We start from the raw sequence: 19987 nt of genomic DNA on the forward strand, positions 1-19987 counted from the left end.
CTCGCGCCATCCGTAACGGCTTTCGGATCCACCCCCGCCCCGTTGCCTCTCTCGGAGCCCGTCCCTCGGCCCCCGAGTTGCTGAGGGAGTTCCTGGGCCGCAGGTGGCTGTGAAGTGGGCAAGGCCTCCTGCACCCCTGTGGTGGGGCTTTCCGGAGAGGTACCGGGGCAGCCCGAGAGGCAGCCAAACCTTTCCTCTAGGCTTAACTCCAACGACCAGGGGCGTATTAGCCTTTCCAGTCTGACTGCCCACTCTGAACTACCGAGGAAAGCCCCCTACCCCTCCGGTGGCACAGCTGGTGTCGGGATGCTGCAGGCCTCGGCCGTCCTCCCTGAACCTCTGGCAGCTCTCTGAAAGCAGGGGTTGCCCTGATGCCCTTGCTAAGAAACGAGTTATTGCTCACCTGTGGGCTTCTGCCACTTCAAAACTGCCCTGGGAGACAAGGCTGATGTGTGGGGAGGCTGAGGTGGCGGAAGGGGCCAGCTTACTGCTCCACCACTCCCCTGCAAGACCTACGTTGCAGCTGAAGCTTTGCAAGTCCGATAAGGTGATCCCGCTGAAAAATCTGTGTGTAGAACTTGCTGCTGAAATGCAGAGACAGAAGACCTATACTGGATCCCAGTTGCAACTGTCTAATCGTGCAAAAAGCTTCTTGGGACATTGTGTAAAAATCTAATCTATTTCCTCACTTCTTTTGGATTGCTTTATTTTCTGTATTTCATTCATGAAACCAGACTAAACAGTTTAACGATTTTTGGAGAATGCTTTGGGACACTGAAAAAACATAGTGCTCTAGTAAAGTAAAGAAAACCCAAATCAGCAATAATCAATCGTAAAAAATAGTATACTTTTTGATATTTACCTTCTTATATATCTCTCCCATCTTCCTTGCCTGTTTCTTTTCCTTCTTTTTTCACATTCTTTTCACAGGAAAGAATGAGTATGATCTTCTGATAATTGGTGGAGGGTCTGGAGGCCTTGCTTGTGCAAAAGAAGGTTTGTATGTATAAATAACTAACAAAAGTTTTGTTTTAGCTTAAGCGGTGTTTATGGAAACTAAGAGAAGTGTTACTGATAATGCTAAAGCTTTTTAAGACTTCAGTCCCTGCACATTAATCATTGACTCGGCTCCATGCAGTTAATCTGCAAATTAGTTCACGCCCTCAGGTGGGGTGATCTTGTTTGGCTTTCCTATTAACCTTTTAAAAAATATTTCTTCTTTTGTCATGGGAAAATCTAGTAAGCTTTTATTTCACTGTTATTGTAAAATACTCTGGCTCCACAGATACTGTATTTTTTAAATTATACTGTTTCTTATTTATGTGTCAAAACAACAGTCCCTTCAGACTGTTTCCAAGAACTGTTTAACTCCTGTAGAGAACCTTGCCCCTTTGTAGCTCCATGTAACATGCTCAACAGCCCACAAGGTTCTTAAACATCTCATTGGGGTCAAATTGCATTTTTAGTGTTGGCAGAAGCTGGAGGCTCTAGTCTGGGTTATTAAGTGCCTTCTGGAGAATCTGCTCTGACTACACAGGAAGCCTCAGTCCCCAGTCTGGCCTCTTGCGTTAGACAGTATAAACCACCAGTTGTCATCTCCTGTACTCTTAATCTGTACCTGTGCTACTAAAATGTTTAGGTTTGTGTGTTTCTCCTTCCTTTAAATACCTTGTCTTGCTTTTTATTTAAAGCTGCTAAGTTTGGAAGGAAAGTGGCCGTTTTGGATTACGTGGAACCTTCTCCACAAGGTACGGAAGAGAGATACTAGGATAATATTTGGACATGTATAAAATGGTTGCCTAGGTGAGCAGATTGCTCCAGGCCACAAAGTGGCCAAAGCCACGCTGTCTGCTTTGCTTGTAGTAAAAGTCCTTAAGCCCAGCTTGCTATACTGCTCATTCGCTCCAACGATGTCCTAGCTCTGCCTGCTTCCCCTGCATATTAAGGTTGTTAGCAGTGTTTGGTGCTACCACTTGTAGTAGACTTTGTACTTGAGAATATCGTCTCTGTCAAAATGTCATTTACAATTTTAAAAATTATGAATCACATCATGTTGAGGCTCTTCATTTACAATATGTAAAATAAGATCTGCAAATGCAAACAAGCAAATGTGAATGTGTAGTAACTGGATCTTCAGAGCTCTGAGAAACATCTTGAGATGGTTTGAATTTTAGAAGAAAAATATGTAGGGATGGTTTTTACCAAAACAAATTAACATAAGCAGAGTTAGAAACTGCGCTGTAGGAGATAGTAAACTGTGTGTTGTTTCAGAACTTTTTAACTAATTGCATGAACAACCTAATTCTCTAAGTAACCCAATTGCATTGTTATACTAACCTGATGCATTTACTTTTTTTTCTTTTTTTTTTTTTCCAAGGAACCAAATGGGGACTCGGTGGAACTTGTGTGAATGTTGGCTGCATTCCTAAAAAGCTTATGCATCAAGCAGCACTTTTAGGGAGTGCCATTAAAGATGCCCAACACTATGGCTGGAATATAGCCCAACCTGTTCATCACACCTGGTAAATATTATTGCCCATATCCATTCCTATGTGCTGCAAATGCGTAACAATTTTTCCCAGTTGGTGTTTATTTAGGGACAGTTAGGGAAGTAAATTTTGCATGAAGTTTTTTAGACTGCTCCTTGTTTAAAACACAAAACTGTATTTACTAGTTTATCAGGGCAGGTATTATGTTGATTTGGACTTGATAATTTACTTTTATAACAAAAAGTACTGTAGAACATTCCTAATTTCTAGCAATTGCCTGTATCTTTGATTTGCATAATCTGAATTTGTAATGTGATGACTTCATGTTCAGTTTCTTTCTTTGTGATAGGTCTGTGATGGCACAAGCTGTTCAGAATTACGTGAAATCCTTGAACTGGGGACATAGAGTGCAACTACAAGACAAGTAAATAAGTCTTTGAAGTTTATCTTTCTCCCCATAGTCAAGGAGCTCTTCTTTTCCTTGTAAAATTGCTGAATTGCCTTTGGAGTTTCTCATTAGAGCTAGTATTTTGAGTTTGTAAGTCCTTTCTGCTCAGGACTGTAAGTGCCCTTGCCAATGTAAGTGATTCTTAAATTTTTTTTTTTCCCCCTTCCTTTTCTTTTCTGGGAAATAGTGGTTGAAAGTGACCATACATGAAAGCTTTCTAACAGTGTAGGGATCAGGGAATGCTCTCTTTAATCTGAAGAGGTTTTGCATTAATACAAAGTAGTCAGAGTTTCTCAAGATAATTTCAAGCTTGTCCGCCAAAACTTATATGGCATACAAGACCACAGATAACACTATACTAGAGCAGCTGATTTTTTTTCTTTCAGTGCAGAAACGGTTCCAAGTTTTTCAGCATGCAGTTCCTTTTATATAGAAATTATATTAATAGATAATGTATCAGGTACTAGTCTTGTGAATCCTGCTGAGTCACTTTTGTATGCTCTCAAATGAGCATTGTATTAGTAATGTTATAGATAGTAATGCCATGGCTTGTGGAAAATGTATCATTTGAAGAGGTCAATAACCTGATCCCAAAGCATGTTACAAGGTTAGGTACTCTGCTGTATAGAGGAGTTAATTGGGACACAAGAATTAGGTGACTTAAATTATGTGACAGAGCTGCAAATGATCCTATGAAATGAGATGCTTTCTTCCTTTTACTTTTCTATGCCTGTTTGCTATCCTTTTTAGCACTTCAGATATGGAAAAAGTAGCTGATCATACTTCATTCCTATTCTTCATTAAGTGTGCGTTTATGTTGCTGTTTTCTTCTAAACAGGAAGGTGAAATATTTCAACATGAAAGGGAGTTTTTCTGATCCGCATACAATCCGTGGTTTGACAAAAGCAGGTAAAGAGGTGAGCTGCTGTGCTGATTTCTGCAGTATCATTAACTTCAAATATTTCAGGTCTTCATGTGTTGGTTTTCAGGTCAACTGGGAGCTAGACTGTACTTTTGCAAATTGCTTTAGGTATTCAGTATTGTTTTAGTGAGGGAGATTTGCATTTTCCACCTAGAGAAGGTGTTTATGAACTTGACTGTTGCCTACTGAGTCCCTAGCCTCTAGCCTGTCAGCTAGATGCCATTACTTTTTCTTTGCAGATGAAAATGCTGAGACAAAAGATTTTTTTTTTTTTTTTTTTGTCAAGTCATATTGCTTTGTTAGATGCTTACAGAGATGTAAAGAGGACCAACATCTCCTTATTGCTCTGGGCATTAGATCAGTCTGAGATGTTTTCCTCCTTCAGACGAATTGTAAGGGTGTTTAGCTTTCTAATACAAAATTGTGTGTGGGAGGCAATTATACTTTATATATATATATTGTATACTTTTATATACAGCTTCGAGCAACTGGGTCACATAACAGAATGGTGGCCATTTCTGCATATTTAACAAGAGACCGAACATGCATTTTTAACACCTTTTTGAGGATAATTATATAATCTTACTGGTTAATATCAGCTTGAGAGAGCAAAAGTTTTTGTGGGTAGATGCCTAGCATTTTCTAAAAACATACCACTTATGAGGTAGCTTAACTCCAGGCCTTAGAGACAGAATTCACTTGCTGTGATCTCTGTGTATTTTGTCCTAAGCAAAAATTGATTTTAAAAACCTGCCATTTGTGCACAACTGTTACTTCCAAGTAGTCATCAGAATCTTGTCCAGTATAGGAACAATTGTAAGCTTAATATTAAAACAAAAAGTGATAGAAAATGTGTAGGAGAAACTCCTGCATGTATTAGTTTATTTTATCTCCATCCTTTTTTTAATGCATTGCTAATTATTATGTCATATAAATAGCAGATGGTAGTGCCAGCTTTCTCATTTATCACTCATTTGTACATAGATAAAATCTAAAGACAGATAAAAGGATTTCAAATGCTTGATTTTGATTTTGTATTTTTGTTTGTAGACTATTGTTACTGCAGAAAATATTGTCATTGCTACTGGAGGAAGACCAAAATATCCTATGCACGTAAGTTACACTTGCCATCTGACAGCTCCAATGGCTTTAGGGGTTTTGTTGCAGATAATAACAAATGTTTGGAGGATAAAGAATGTAAATATAAAGTAACACATGAGAGGTTTTTGTACTTGTGTCATGTGAAAAATTATCTTTTATATAAAGCATAGGCTTTTCAGAAAAACATTTCTATAGAAAACAATTTGCGTCAATTTAGTATGTTGATGTTGCTTAGAGCTGTAAGATAATTCAAGTTGGAAGGGGTCTCTAGAGGTGATCTAGTTCAACCTCCTGCTCAAGGAGGCTGGGGTCAGCTATTGAGTCAGCTGTGAGGTTAGATCATGGGCTCATTAACTCAAGGCGTTTTGCAGTCAGGTTTTGAAAATCTCCAAAGATGGAGACTGGATAACATATCTGGGAAAGCCCAGATACATTCCCCTTGGTCAACTGGCTACAATTCAGCTAATACAGACCAAGTTGCTGTTAGCTTTCTTTGCTGCCAGGACTTGCATTGTAGATTCAAGATCTTACCTGTGTGTTCATAGATTGCAGGTGCACTGGAGTATGGAATCACAAGTGATGATCTATTCTGGTTAAAAGAATCTCCTGGAAAAACGTAAGTTACCTTACCATGGCTTTAACAGATGCTGGCATTCGTACTTTTTCTTTATGGCAAGGTGAAAAATGTTCGAAATTGCCTTTTATACGCCAATTTTTCTGTCCTTCTGTTTTCCTTCTGAGAATTTGTTTTGCTATGCATCAACATCGCACTACCAACCTTCATTAGTAACTAATAGACTTCCCCCCCCTTATGAAATTCCCTTCTAAAATCAAATGAAATAGGAATTTTCACCATCTTAGGTTAAGGTGACTTGTTTGCTGTAGCTATTATACATGGAAGTCACAAGAGGGCAGCATAAACTTAAACGAAGGCTGTACTGTCCCTATTCTTTGCTATGGGTGTATGTGAAATTGCTCTTCACTTAGGAAAGAAACTCCAACATAATTTTATGTTAAGTGGTGGCAGTTCTGATAATGAAAGAAAATGTGATGAGACAGTTGGGTTGCTTTTGCCTTTTGTTATGCTTTGGGAGCTATTGTTTAACTGAAATACTAAAAAAATGGTTTTAACAGAAATACTAAAATGCCATAGTCTTTGTTTTTAACAGCACATAGCACAGTAAGATTCTGAGTCAACATTGCACTACAGAACAATTTCCTGGTGCAAATAATTGTGATAGGAAACGCACATTTGCTAGCATGAAAGTCAGATAATACTATTTTTTTCTTTTCTTTATTGAGCAATTCTAGAAAAAGCAAAGTATATATTAGAAAAAGAGACTTGAAACTGTAATACTGGTGTTTTGAAAGAAAACAGAGCTGTCATTCATGGCTGGGGCTTTCTAATAGAAAAAATGCACTGTGTTAAGCTAAACATCAAATAGATAAACATAGATAAACAAGGCTCCTTGGTACAGTTTAAAAAGGAAAGTAAATTTGCTGTTGTTTGTAGTATATCAGTCACCTCTTGAATTTTGAGAGCATGATTTATGCAAGGAAATTTGTTTAAAAAAAAAAAACCACAAAAAACAAACAAAACCAAAAACACCAAAACCCCCCCACAAAAACTAAACACAAGATCTATCCCTGTAAGATTTTTCTGTGAAAATGTGGCTTTTGTCCAGTTGCTGCTAATGCAAGTTGTAACAGTGTAATGTGGGAGTCTACTGTTTATATGTTGCATTCCTGAGATTTAGTCAAAATAAGCCTGCAGGGGCTACAGTAGCATTTCTGTGCTTTATCAGGCTGTGTCCTAGCAAATGAAGGAGGGAGTTGTTAAAGGTTTGTTTCTGTCGGATTTGTTTCTATTATAAATATTCCCAAGGTTCAGTTTAACACCTTTTGTTTTTAGTCTGAGCTGTGTTGTACTTATTCTTTCTTTTCTCCCTCTCCAAATGTACATATCTCGGCTACAAATTACATGCCTGGGGGTTATAGAACTGTCAGTCCTGCAGTTATTCATATTTAAAAAAAAAAAAAAGACAAACCGTTAACCAACTCAAAAGTCCCTTAGATATACAAACATTGTGAAGAAATTCTCGCTACTGAGATGAAGGGTTTTGGCAGAGTGAATTAGAAAAGATGCCTTGAAATATGTTCAGAATGAGCAAGAGATTGAGCAGGTGTGAAGGAGATTAGGTTCTGCTTTCTTAACTTTTCTATTAGACATTGACAATGCGCAGGAACCCTCTACTTTGTAGAAGAAATTGTGAATAACGTGCTGCTGATACTATGAATTAGTGCCAGCTGGCATCTATTTTTCATCTAATGAAAAAGAAGCACAAACATATGCCCACATTACAGATATTCTCATTCTATTCCCTGTGAATCTCTAGTCGATATTCTTTATGGGCAGCATGTGGGTTTTTTGCAGCAGTTCCCAGGAGCTACATGCTAAAAAAGGGGGTGATCATCCATTCACAGATGAATCAGATGCCCTAATGCTGAAAAAAATTACTTCCCACCGTGTTAAATTGTTTGTCCAACATAAAACCTAGATGAGCAGATTTTAATCTCTTTACCTCAACCTGTTCTCTGTACACCTTCAGAAGTTGTATGTTTTTGTTGTAGCATAGATAGATGATATCTAGGGTCTTTTGTGAGAAAACATGTGTTGTACTGACTCTGCAATCCCTGGAGCTCACTGAGCAGCAGCCCCCATGTCTGCACTTTTTGGAAGTTTAAAAGCATCTCTGTTAGAACTGGGAGGTGGTGCAGATTGGTTTAGGGTAAGGTATGGGCCACAAGCTAGTGTTTCACCTACTGTTTTGCTCTGCTGGCTTAGCATAGCATAGACTGTATGAAGAGCTTTCCAAGTATTGGACTTGTTTCTCTCTTGCAGTATGGTGGAAGAATAATTTTCCTAGGGATATGTGGCTAGTCAGTAGCAGGGCCAAAAAGAGAAGCCAAATTTGCAGAGCTCCATCATGCCTCTAATATTTGTTCTTAGTTGCCAAACATGTTCATATATAAAATATTTTAATTTTCTAAGGTTCTTGATGTCCTTCTGTGAAACACATTTCTGTCTTTGTAAGCGTGTATGCCACTAGTTTTCCTGGTAACAGGATGGAGGGAGGATCATTGCTTTGTAAATTTTAGTTAAAATTGATGAATGGTATGTCCTTATAAAGAGACTGCAATGCATGCATCACTTCGTGTTAGCCTTCAGTTTGTGTGTGTTTTTCCATGGATTTAAGGGTTTATGTTTATTTTGTGAAGTACCATAGTGGTGTATACTATCTCGGCCAGGAATCAAACAAAACAGCATGGGATGTGTAGGCCATGGGTTGATATTTCAAATGTGTTCCTTCCTGTGATCTGACTATGAATTTTTACCTGTTCGGAGCATGTTTTGTCAAAATAGTTTTGCTTTGCTGCTTAGAGTTTTTGAATTAATGGAGGCACAGCTGCTGAGGGAAAAGGTCTTTGCTTAATAGATTATTTCCATGCAACTGTTCTCTCTGCTGGCATTGTCATTTGTGTTGCTAAAACTTATCTTCCTCAAAACAGTCAGACAAGGTTGGATATGGGTAAAAGAATATGATAAGGTTCTGTGATTTATGCTTATAATGCTTATGCTTCCTTGCTAATCCTCCTAACTTTAAATAACCTATTTAAACTCTCTGATTATGTGAGTTTGTATTTTGAGTTTTTAAAGTAAATTTCTAAAATTTCTAGCTTTCCAAAACACAATTAGCAAACTACTTCTTCCATACCCAAAAATCCAAAGGTTTTTTTAACTTTTGAATATGGCAGTATGAGAGAGACCTGCTTTAAAAAAATACCCAAAATAAACAGAAAAAATGTGCCAAATATTTAGGTGGGTTCTGAGTGTTGTGGTTTTGTGGTGTTGTTTTTTGATGAAAAGTTCTTTATAAAGCATGTATTTCCATAGATGAAAATCATAGTCAGAAAAAGCCTAACATTCTGTACTGTTCTCATAGCAACTAGAAATTTTGATCCCTAATGATGCTTTTTTTTTCCCTAATTCAAAAACTTAACAAAAGGCTTTGTTGTAAGTGGAAGTATTATCTGGAATGCATCTCCAAACTGTGAGATTTTAACGAGTCTGCGTAATACATGAACAGCAAAGGAATGTGAGTGCAGCCTGTCCAGCAGCTGAGTGTCAGTGACTGGCTGGTTGGATCCACTTTTACCTCCGAAACAGCGACTGAGCATTCTGCCTTTTGTGTACCCAGCAGACATAGGGAACTGGGGATATGGTCAGAAGAGAGAGGACTGCTGCAGTGTATAGGGCATCTGGGGACAGGCATGGAAACCGCTGTGCTGGAGAGTTGATATACCTCATAAATTAAAAGCGTTGATGGACAACTTTAGTGATGTTCTTTGTTGAAAGGGTGTGAAATATGGGGAGAGATGGGAGCTGGAGTTTTATTTAAGATCTAAAATGGATGTATTTGGTAAATACTAGTCTAGGTAAATCTATTGAACGGATTTTCTGTAACTGCGTACACAAACTTAAAGACAGGAAGGGCAAATATTTGGCATTTGGATAAATAAGATGCTGAAAAAGCAGATGGCTATAAATCAAAATGAAATTTAGCAATGAATAAAATCTTATATTGGGAACTGGAATCTACTTGATAGAAAGATGATGAATTTCAAACGTGCTTAAATTCTGATTGTGTTTTCTTAAAAATAATTAAAAATACGTATTTAGTAATTAAGATGATACCTCTAGAAATTTTGAGATGTACTTGAGCTCTCACAAGACTGCTGCATGTCTGTATGTTTATATGTTGCCTGCTGTCTCAGAGGCAATGGTGCTGAGAGGCCCTGTAAAGATGAGGCATCAGTAGCAATAGGCATGGGGGGAAAAACCTGTCAGTGTCCGCTCCAGATGTTTCCAACGGAGGTACATCATAGAACACAATTGAAGTATTTGTGATGCCTTTTAACCTTGCTAGTTTCTCCGAGTTTTTCATGGCTTTCTTCACTGTGTCTTTCAGAGTATGTGTTTAAATGTCTCTTTATAATATAAAAACAATTCCTTATGTCTTTATAAGCCTGTTCTTTTTTTTTTTCTGTTAATAAAATAAGCCCACGTGTTATAGTGTTGTCTTTGTTGGAGTTGACAAGCCACGCTCTTTTTTCCCATCTAACAACATCAGATCCACTCCTCAAACCTGTAATTCTGTAACTATACATACTTCAGAAAATAATTTTTTGGTTATGCAGAAATATGCACAAGCTCTTTCCACTGTTTTATTCTTTTTTTTCTTTCTATGTAACAGGTTGGTTGTTGGAGCCAGCTGTATCCTCTGCAAAAGCTCTGATGATTTATGATTATAAGCAGCATAGCTGCCTTTCCTATGAAAGCTCAATTTTCAGGATTCCTTTGCTCATGCCCTGTAGAGTTGGTAATAGAATGGTAATAGTTTTCTATGCAGTAGCATCATGGGAATTAAGGTTAGCTGAGGATAAATTCTCAGGATTTTAAAAACAATGTTATCTATGAGGAAAATATTATAAGGCTTTGGAGTTTTATTCTATGCAACAAAAGCAAGCTAAAGATGTTGTCTGTGTGAGGAGAACTTGATACCTCTAGGTAAAAAGCCCACTTGTATACTACCCTTTTATATTGCATTTATATGAAATTATTGTTTATATTTCCTTAACTGGTTCTTCACCAGATGTTTCACTTGAGTGTGCTGGTTTTCTAACAGGCATTGGATTGGAGACTACAGTCATGATGAGAAGTATCCCGCTTCGTGGGTTTGATCAGGTGAGTACGGAATATCTTACATCTCCTTATATATTAAATATGTTAGAAAGTATATTTGATTATTTTTGTCTCCTAAAGAAAAAGCGTTGTTGGCTTCTCCAAACATTTCATAGTATGTGCTTTCTGAAGAGGAACTAAATGAATATTAGCTCTTGTTTTCCTATCATATCTCTTGATACTGTACTCGGAAAAGTAAATATTCTTTTTTCCTTCTGCTTAATTGAAAACAAGATTAAAAAGGTTGGGAAGCAGGGGAGGAGGGATTTATGCCACTGCTAAAAACATTAGATAATCTCTTTAAAATAATCCTGAATTTCTAGGAGTTACAGATAATGATTTTTAAAATAAATTATTGGACTTAATATGAAGTAGTTCAATGTGGCGTTCATTATGATGAATATAAATAAATCACTAAGCTGAAAGTTTGTAATGACATAGGAATTGGAAATCTTGACCTTACCACTTTCAAAACAGTGGCGGTTATAACTAGGTAAAAAAAATATATAGTGATTTCAGTAGTGATTTCGTGGAACTATCAACCCTAAGCTGGAGAAAATTAAAAGCACAAACTTTCAGGCAGGGAAATTTAAAGAGAAAAAACTGTGTTTCAAAATTAGGAAAAATTTTGAGGAGTTTTATTTAAAAGTATAAGTGGTCATGATTGTGCTGACAAAACAGAAAACAGTTTTGGCCAGAAACCCATTCCTGTATAAAGAAAATAAAAGCAATTAGAAATAACAACGAGAAAAGACAACAACAACAGCAAAAAAAGTTTTATATAGGATTTGTGTAAAAAGTATAACTGCTTAAAGAAGCAATAGAAGGTAGTATAGCGGGTTTAGGTTAAAGACAAGTTACTGGATCCAGTGAAGGTTTTACCTGGATGTGAGTTTGTAGCCTCTCTTCTACAGGTTAGATGATCTCTTTGATGGCCTGATTGTCCTTTCGGTCCCTAGATCTGTAGGGAGAGTATGTTAAAGGTGATTGTGAATCTTCTGTCCCTGCAAGATTTGATGCTAACGCTACTTTGAAGGAAAAGTTTCTGTAGTGTTCTTAAAACAGTGAGAGAGTTCTGGGTTTTCACTCACGTGTGTAATGAAGTTTTTCTTTGAAGTTTCCAACAAATTTTTTCTCAGGCAAATAACTTTGGAAAAATGTCAGCCTGAAGAATGAAGACTGCGTCATGTTAATCACTTGAAAATAGTGTCTTCAGAATGGGAATGAATGCACGTTAACTTAATTATTCCTGGTATGAATGAGGATTTTTTTTTAATGCTGAATTGCAATAGTGCAAAACATTTACAGGCCAAAGTTGATGAGAGAGTGATAGAACTATGGGCTTGTTTTTAAGAACTTCTTTGCATACACAGTGTGTAGGAAAATTATTTTCATGTGTAACAGCACAGTTTTTGAGGAGGGAGTATTGCTGTTAGAAGCAGCAGTGACAAGTACCACTGCAGGTAGTGACAGCTCCTGGTTGCATGCCAGCCACTCCCACTTCGAAGTGGCTTCCTTAGAACTAGTGGTATGTGTACCAGAGTTTGCAAAACATTGTATACGAATGTGTCTTGGGATTTGCACTCATTGAAGAAATCTACACCTGTAACAGCATGAGATCTGAGCAAGCAGGGAATAGTGTTAAGAGTGTGTGTGTGGCACTTCATAAAACACTTACAGTAGGGCTTTCTCTGAGAACTTGATCCTTTGTAGGCAGGAAGAGCACAATGGACACTTCAAAGTTAAGAAAGTATTAATAGAGATAAAATAATTATGTTCAGTCTATAGCCACGTTGAGTCTGATGGAAACTGGTTAGTGAGCTATCATGTTTCTGAAGAGATATAACCCTGCTGTTGCCTTCATATTAGTTAATATCAACTTTGAAAATAAAGTTTTGTAAGCCGAGAGCTTGCATGTAGTTGTTCTGTGTGAGTGGTTTTGTGATAATATCCTTTAACTAATAAACATATTCTTTGACAAAGTGCAACCAGAATTACTGCAGTCAAGAGCAATGACACCTTTGGATAAACGTGTCAATGTGACACTTCACTACTTGACTGTGGTGTGGCATTATTTCAAACAGGCTTTTAAGACAAAAGCATTATTTCCTTTTTGTAGCAGAACTTTCCAAGAAACCTTAGTGATTCATAGTCATTGCAGAGAAATGACAGGTGTCATGGCAAAGGGAAATGTTTTTCTTCCTTAGCTTTATGAAAGTATTTAATTCTCATCAAGCTGCCAGAAAATGGTAATTATTGTAACGTTAAATAGAATATGCTCTAGATGCTGTTTTTGTATAAGCATCAAATGATTTAAAAGCAACCATTTTATTCATATACTATTTTACTTTTTTGAAAATTATTTGAATGTTCAGATGTAGATGCCTCTTGGAATGGAGTTGCAGGTCACAGTGGCTCAATAAATTATCATGTGTTGACAATGCATATTAACTAAGTGACAAAGAATGTTTGAAATGCACAGTGTATTTAGTGAATTTTCATGAAGACAGCTGAAGGAGCGTTTTACATTAAAAAGGTCATATATCTAAGAATAAACAATTTTTTCCCCTACTCAACAGCAAATGGCATCTTTAGTAACTGAGCACATGGAATCTTACGGCACAAAATTTTTAAAGAGATGTTTCCCAACCAAAGTTGAAAAAACGGAGAGTAACAGATTGCAAGTCACCTGGAAAAATACTGACCTGCGCACAGAAATAACCGATTCCTTCGACACAGTGATGTGGGCAGTAGGTAAACTTGAATATCTTAACATTTATTTGCAATGCTTTCCGTTCTGAAAATGAAGTTCCCTCATCATGTTGTAAGGGGCCAAACAGCCTCCTCCTTTTTCTTTTATATTAAGTATTTAGTGATCTAAACATTGATAGTTTTTTAATTCTTTTCTTGCATGCTTGACTTGTTCACTTACAGTCTAAAAACACATGAAAGTTACAGTGAGTGGAAGAAATCCGTGGTAACTACTTTTGCATGAGCTGCAATAAATGGAAGACCATTTAGTCTTCCTCACATTTACTAGAGGGTGAGAGCATGAATTCCAGCAACCTCTGTGGTGCAGGTAATGTTCTCTAAGTCCATACTCTTGACTTATTCATGAAGCTATTCACTACAAGTTCCTATTTATTCTGTTCAAGAGGCTACCATTTCTTCTAGGAATTTTTTCTAAATTGTACTGCTTAAGTTTGTTACTGCAGCCATCATCCAATTCGGAGAAAGAGAAGTAGTTGTCCCTAAAAGTCTGAGCTCATTGCAGGGAACCTTGGAACTTTAGAGCTTTTTGAAATCTGTTTAGGAACTTTCACGTATCTCAGACCCCTCGGAACTGACATATGATGCCTAAGTCAGAGTAAATCAGTTTAAAAGAATTTTGTGACAAATGGCTATGAGCATAATCACCAGAAATGGGAATTAAATCTGGGTTTTGCCTCCTTTGAGTCAAATGCTACTTCTTGTAAGGATTAACACGCTAAATGATGTATGGTACAAGGCTCCTGCCCACAGGAATGAAAATACTCTTTCTGTGTTGCCTCCCCAAGCTGCTCGTTTGTTGCTGTTACGAGTTGGCCCTCAGTTGCTATATTGGTTCAGAGGAACTGCATGTCCACCAGAATAGGAGGCGTCTTGTCTTCTGTGCTTATAAAGCTTTGTGAATATCTGGAATTATAGATAAATAATGGATGGCGAAAGGTAGTAGTGGTATTTGGCAAGCAGATGATATTTGGTGAACAAAGTAAATAGGCTTAAACTTACTGCCCAAGAAATCTGTTTTGATGCAGGGGAATGATCAGTTTTACTAGCAGCTTTAGCAATTCCTTAACTACTTCATTTTTATGCTATTCTTTCTATCTGACACTACTATTTTACAGTAGTGGGGAAGCGTTACTCTTTCATTTGCTGATAACAGATAAAGTTAAATTCTTGTGCTCGTAGAATAGATCCATTGCAGGAAACAGGAACAGATCATTTACAGCATTTTGTATTTTGCCCAGTGGACTAAATCTGTTGTCCTGTTGTTCCTTTCCCCTAGTTAAAGTTCCCCTTTATATCTTCCTAATACCCCAGACAGCAGGTTGTGTGTTGTGACAAACATTTTCTTTCACTTTCTGTGATTACTAGTCTCTTAGAAGTGCAATGGGCTTCTATAAATTGTGGAAACAGCCTATAATAATGGATTATGCTCACCAGAACCAATCAAAGACACTAGTGCTTGCCAAGAGCAAAAAAAGGTCATGCTATCTGGAGATGTGACAATCCTGAAAACTGTAGAATAATATTCATGAGGTGAGATGGAAATGTTTCCAAAAAGCGGGTTTCTAAATGCTGCATTTGATTTTTCTCAAGCTTTCTCATAGAAGTACACTGAGGTGGAGTCACACCTGTGAAGTGTCAAGTCAATTTATTTACTTTTGTCAAAGATGGAAAAAAGAGCTATTAAATTGAAATAATAAGAAAAAAGGCATGGTTTAGTGTTAATTAAAATGGAATAAGGCTGCATGATTCACTATTGCAACACAGTTGTAATGTGACTCCACTCACTATTTTGATACAGAGGAACTACATGTATTATTTTTGTCACAGATTTGAGATACAATTCATATTTAGATTAAAATGGAAAGGTTGCATGATTCACTATTGCAACACAGTTGTAATGTGACTCCACTCACTGTTTTGATACAGAGGAACTACATGTATTATTTTTGTCACAGATTTGAGATACAATTCATATTTAGAAACTGCAAAATGAACAGTTTGAGGGTCTGGGGGTTTTGTGTTGACTTTTTTTTTTTTTAGTGTTCAAATTGGCACTCCACCCTTAAGGATTAAACACATTAACAGTTAAAGCTGGTTAATTGAAGGGCAGTCGGTATGATTCATTGTTTTGCTCTGTATCAACACACCCACACCAGGTGTCTCAGATAATAGGCTGGGAAACTTGGTAGTGTTGAGGATTTCCTGTCTGCAGATGTGCCAGTTACAATACTGATTGAAGAAAGTCAGCTTGTAGAGTTAGTTAAAAAGCAGCTGCTATTGTTAACTAATTGTAGCCTGAATTATAGTAGGTATTTCCTTAATTTTTGTAAGAGCATCGTGGAATTTTAGTAGGATTTTATGAATAGTGTTAAAAATATTTACTGGAAGTGGGACATTGTTTGAGTTTGGTAAGCTACAGTATTATCTCTTAATGTAGGCTCTTTGAAAAAAAATTTACATTGTGTTTCTATGAAGAGGTTTTTTTATCTTTTGGAATATGTAATTTTCTGCTTGTATGGATAAGCCAGTAATAGCAAGCACAATGCTCTCTTTGCTTTTCTGGCAGCTTTTTTGAACCAGTCAAAATATTTGAGGCAAAAAAAAAAAAATCTCATTTTGATACCTTTGAATGTAATTTAAAGGTTTCAATGCAAAGCTTTTGTAGGTAACTGTTATGGGCCTGTGTTACCTTGCTGAGTGACTATACTGTTATATTCCAGATCAGTGAAACAGCTCTTTCTTGACCTTTATTTGGTTCTGCCTGTCTAGTCCTGCTGTGTCCTTCTGTCTTTTACTAGTGCTCTGTCTTCTGCTTTTGTGAGAATTCTCCTGAAGTGATAAGCTTTTGAGATTTTTTTCGTTCAATATGGAACCAATAAACTTTTAATATTATACAGTATTCCCCCTGCCCTTAAGGACACAAAAAACATTTATATGTTAGGTGCTGAGCTACAAAGCAATGGTAAGCGTGTGCATGTACAGATTGAACATAGGGTCTTCATCCAATGAAAAGGGTAGAGATTGATACCTGTATAAGCAGATGCAACTGCTGAGCTGCAGGGCAAAGTTGCAGGAGATCAGGCTTTGTCGAGTGGGTTTGCTTCAGCTATTGGAGGACTGAAACCTGTGGATTGAATGCTGCAGTTGCAACACAGCAAATATATAAATGGAATTGGCGAGTAGTATTTCCATTTGAATTTGCAATAGATGGCAAAAGATCACTGCTATAACTGGAATTTGATTATTCACGAAGTCCTTAGAAAATATACTGAGTTACTACATATCTAATGGGGTCTTACTGTGTAGAGGAGCAACATTGAATTGGCATGTAAACTAAGCAGGTGTTTACAAAATATCCTAGAATTAATTTGACAGAGAAAGTGAGGTAGTGTGCTAGTAAACTGTTAACAGAAAAAGCAATGATCAGCAGCAGATTTTAAGTTTAGCTTTACAAAAAGAGTTTTCTCCCTGATGAGAGCAGTGGAACAGCCATTCTCAAGTTCCTTTGCATTCATAAGCTTAGAAGAAAACTACTGTGTCTTTGAAATAATGTAATCTTTGCTATAAAAAGGAATTATAACTTTAGCTCAATGTAAAGCTGAACAGGTATCAGGTGTTGCACATCATGTGCTATCAAGCATATTGTCCTTTGTGTCAGACTGGGTACTTGGCAGATTTGTTTTGTAGTGCAGTAAAATAAGATCCTCGCTGTTCAATATCAAGAAAGGGTTAAGTACAAAATGTTGGGGGTTTTTTTTATAGTAGTTTTCCTCAAGTCTTACAACCGAAACAGTTTGAGTTAACTAAGAAAACAGAAATTTTGTTTGCAGATTTTCTTTGAAAAGTCCTGTATGGTAAAATGTTGCTGTGATCTCCTGTGAGCATATCTCTGCCAGCCTCTGTAGAAAAGGGGGTGGGCTTTAGATTCGTCTTTGCAAACAAAATCTTGCCATCCAGTTTTTAACCTTTGAACTATTCAGTGAAAAATAATGCACCTTGGTTGATCTCAGACACTGTTAGTGCTAATGTGATGTGGTTTGCTGAGGATCTGGGTCTTTGTTCTGAACTTCCTGTGTCTCTTTCTCATTAATTTTAATTCATTACTGTCTTTGTAAGATGTGGTTTCTGCAGTCCTAATGAAAATTGTAATTCCCATTACATCAGGCAGTGCTTTTAGGTTTTTTCCCAATATCTAGTTTTAATGACATTCAGTCAGACTTTATTTAACAGGGCTATTTTTAATGTGTTAGTAATTTGTTTGCATTGAAAGAGGCCTGGATGGTACTTTTTCCGTCTTTTGTTTAACCCACCAATAAACTCTTGAGTGTAACTCTTATTTTATGCTACTTATGTTACCAGCTTGTAACTACAAAAATCACTTCTTCATGTTGAGGAAAACTTAGATGCTAGGCTATGCCTCTAATCTGTGTGTGGGAGAACATTTTGGATTCAGAACTATAAGGTGCTGTTTGAGTTCAGAGGTGATGGCTAGCCTTTACTTGAATGATGGTACAAATAAATAAAAAAATGGTGGAAAATGCTGCAAAGTAATTTCATTAAACCAGTATAATTACTGTGACATTTTTACAGAATACAGGTTCTGTTCACCCATAAGTGTCTAGGAGATTGAAGCCAATGACCTCACTTGGGAATGGTGGTTAGGTACTGGGTTTTGAGACTGCAGAGCCATACTTTAAGGGTGTACAAAACCTTTGGTTAAAACAAGCTTAGTGTAGGAGAATTAGTAAAGGTGAACTGTAGCTTTCTTCTCAGAAAATGTTTCCAGCCCACTTCACCTTGTACAGGACCTTGAAAACAAAACAAATAGAATTGTTAGAAGTCTGTTACATGCTGTAAGGTTTTCATTTGGTTGCATATCACTTGGAGTTGCTTTTTTTTGTTGTTGTTTGGTAGGACCAAAGCGACATGTCTCCAGACATAAGTAACTTCAGATGTACAGTGGATGGTGATGGCCAGGTGTTTACTGATTGCACAAGCTTTCTGCTGAGATGACTCCTCTGTGTAATAAGTATTACTAGTCAATGCTACAAGAGATAGTACAGCTTAGCAGACTTGGCAAAGAACCAGTTACTGCCCTAGCACTGACTAAGGGTCAGATTTTTTTTTTTCGAATTGTGGCAGGCATGCTGAAAGTTTATCAGTAATGAATTAAATGTTCAAAAACATCTTTGTAAAATTGGTGCATGCTGCTATCAATATGGTAAGGGTTCTGAACTCTTTTTAATCTTAGTTAATCTTACTGTAGTCAATATTTTCTTGTAATCTGAACATTAGTTACACTGAATTGGTCTTTATTAGTCATTATCAGCTGGATATGTTTTAGTGAACACCTCGTGGGTTTTGAGGAGGGATTTGAAGAAGGAAACGTCTTGAAACTAATTTGGGGAGTGTATCAGGCACCCAGAACAAGATGAGGGAGAGCACCAAGACTGGGAACATAGATGAGATTTTAATTAAGGTCAAACTGAGGTTGGATTGTGTAAAGTTATGAAGTGATGTGTCAAAATGCCAATGTATAGGGAAGAAGTGGAGAAGACTATTGGACTTAAGTTTTATGCCAGAAGAAATATTATGTCACCCTGCAGTATCCTCACAGTGGCCATCTGCAGTATCATGCCTGATAATAAAATGCTTGGCTGGCTCTAGTTTGGATTTTTCAAATGCTGGGGGGCAAACAGACATTCCAGCTTCTGTGATTAAGAAACTGCAGAAGACCCATTATAAAATTCTGCTGTCAGCTGCACCTTTATGACCCTAGAAAATCTTCCTGTATGCAAGAGTGTGCTATCACTCATTTACTGCTGCTACTTACTTGACTATGCCTATTCCTGTGGTTTCTTCTCAGTTTAGCTGCTTCAGTCTCCACTGTTGAAGGTCCTGCACCTGAAGGTCACAGCAGCCCAATATTACCTTCACCTTATTCTGTGTGCAAGTGTGATTAGCAGAGCCCCTCAGCAGATGATGGGACAGAAATACCATATCACAATATAATCAGCTGTTATGGTGGTCACTCAGGACAGGAGAGCCTTATCAATGAGCCACGGTCTCTCCAGGGGTATACCTGCTGCGGCATAGATTTATCCACAGCCACAGTCACTTTGAGCTGCACCTGTTCCAGCGTGGCCTTCTCCATGGGCCACAATGCCTTCAGAGATATCCCTCCTCCAGCGTGGCCTTACCCACAGCCATAGTCCCTTCAGAAGTAAACCTGCTGCAGCATGGCCTTACCCATTGCTGCAGCCCCTCCAGGGGTGTACCTGCTCGTTGTGGGCTTATCCATGGCCACACGCTTTGAGATGCTCCAGCATGACCTCATGCACAGCCCCTGATGCTTCAGGGTGTACCTTCTCCAGCGTGGACTTATCCTGGGGCCACAATCCCTTCAGAGGTGTACCTGCTGTGGCACAGACATAACCACGGCCACAGATGCT

The 19987-nt window shown here is 37.6% G+C and overlaps 1 protein-coding gene across 1 annotated transcript in view; it reads left to right on the forward strand.

The window, feature by feature from the left end:
* TXNRD2 (thioredoxin reductase 2) overlaps positions 1–19987 on the forward strand; it is a 41916-nt gene that overhangs the window by 603 nt on the left and 21326 nt on the right. Inside the window, exons 2-11 of the mRNA XM_009274353.2 lie at positions 931–996; positions 1692–1748; positions 2378–2522; positions 2839–2913; positions 3776–3854; positions 4910–4972; positions 5506–5576; positions 10276–10295; positions 10675–10766; positions 13343–13517. Coding sequence (XP_009272628.1) covers positions 931–996; positions 1692–1748; positions 2378–2522; positions 2839–2913; positions 3776–3854; positions 4910–4972; positions 5506–5576; positions 10276–10295; positions 10675–10766; positions 13343–13517 — 843 coding nt within the window. The remainder of the gene's footprint in view (positions 1–930; positions 997–1691; positions 1749–2377; positions 2523–2838; positions 2914–3775; positions 3855–4909; positions 4973–5505; positions 5577–10275; positions 10296–10674; positions 10767–13342; positions 13518–19987) is intronic.

The sequence above is a fragment of the Aptenodytes forsteri genome, unplaced genomic scaffold, assembly GCF_000699145.1.
Source record: "Aptenodytes forsteri isolate BGI_AS27 unplaced genomic scaffold, ASM69914v1 Scaffold79, whole genome shotgun sequence".
NCBI classification, from domain to species: Eukaryota; Metazoa; Chordata; class Aves; order Sphenisciformes; family Spheniscidae; genus Aptenodytes; species Aptenodytes forsteri.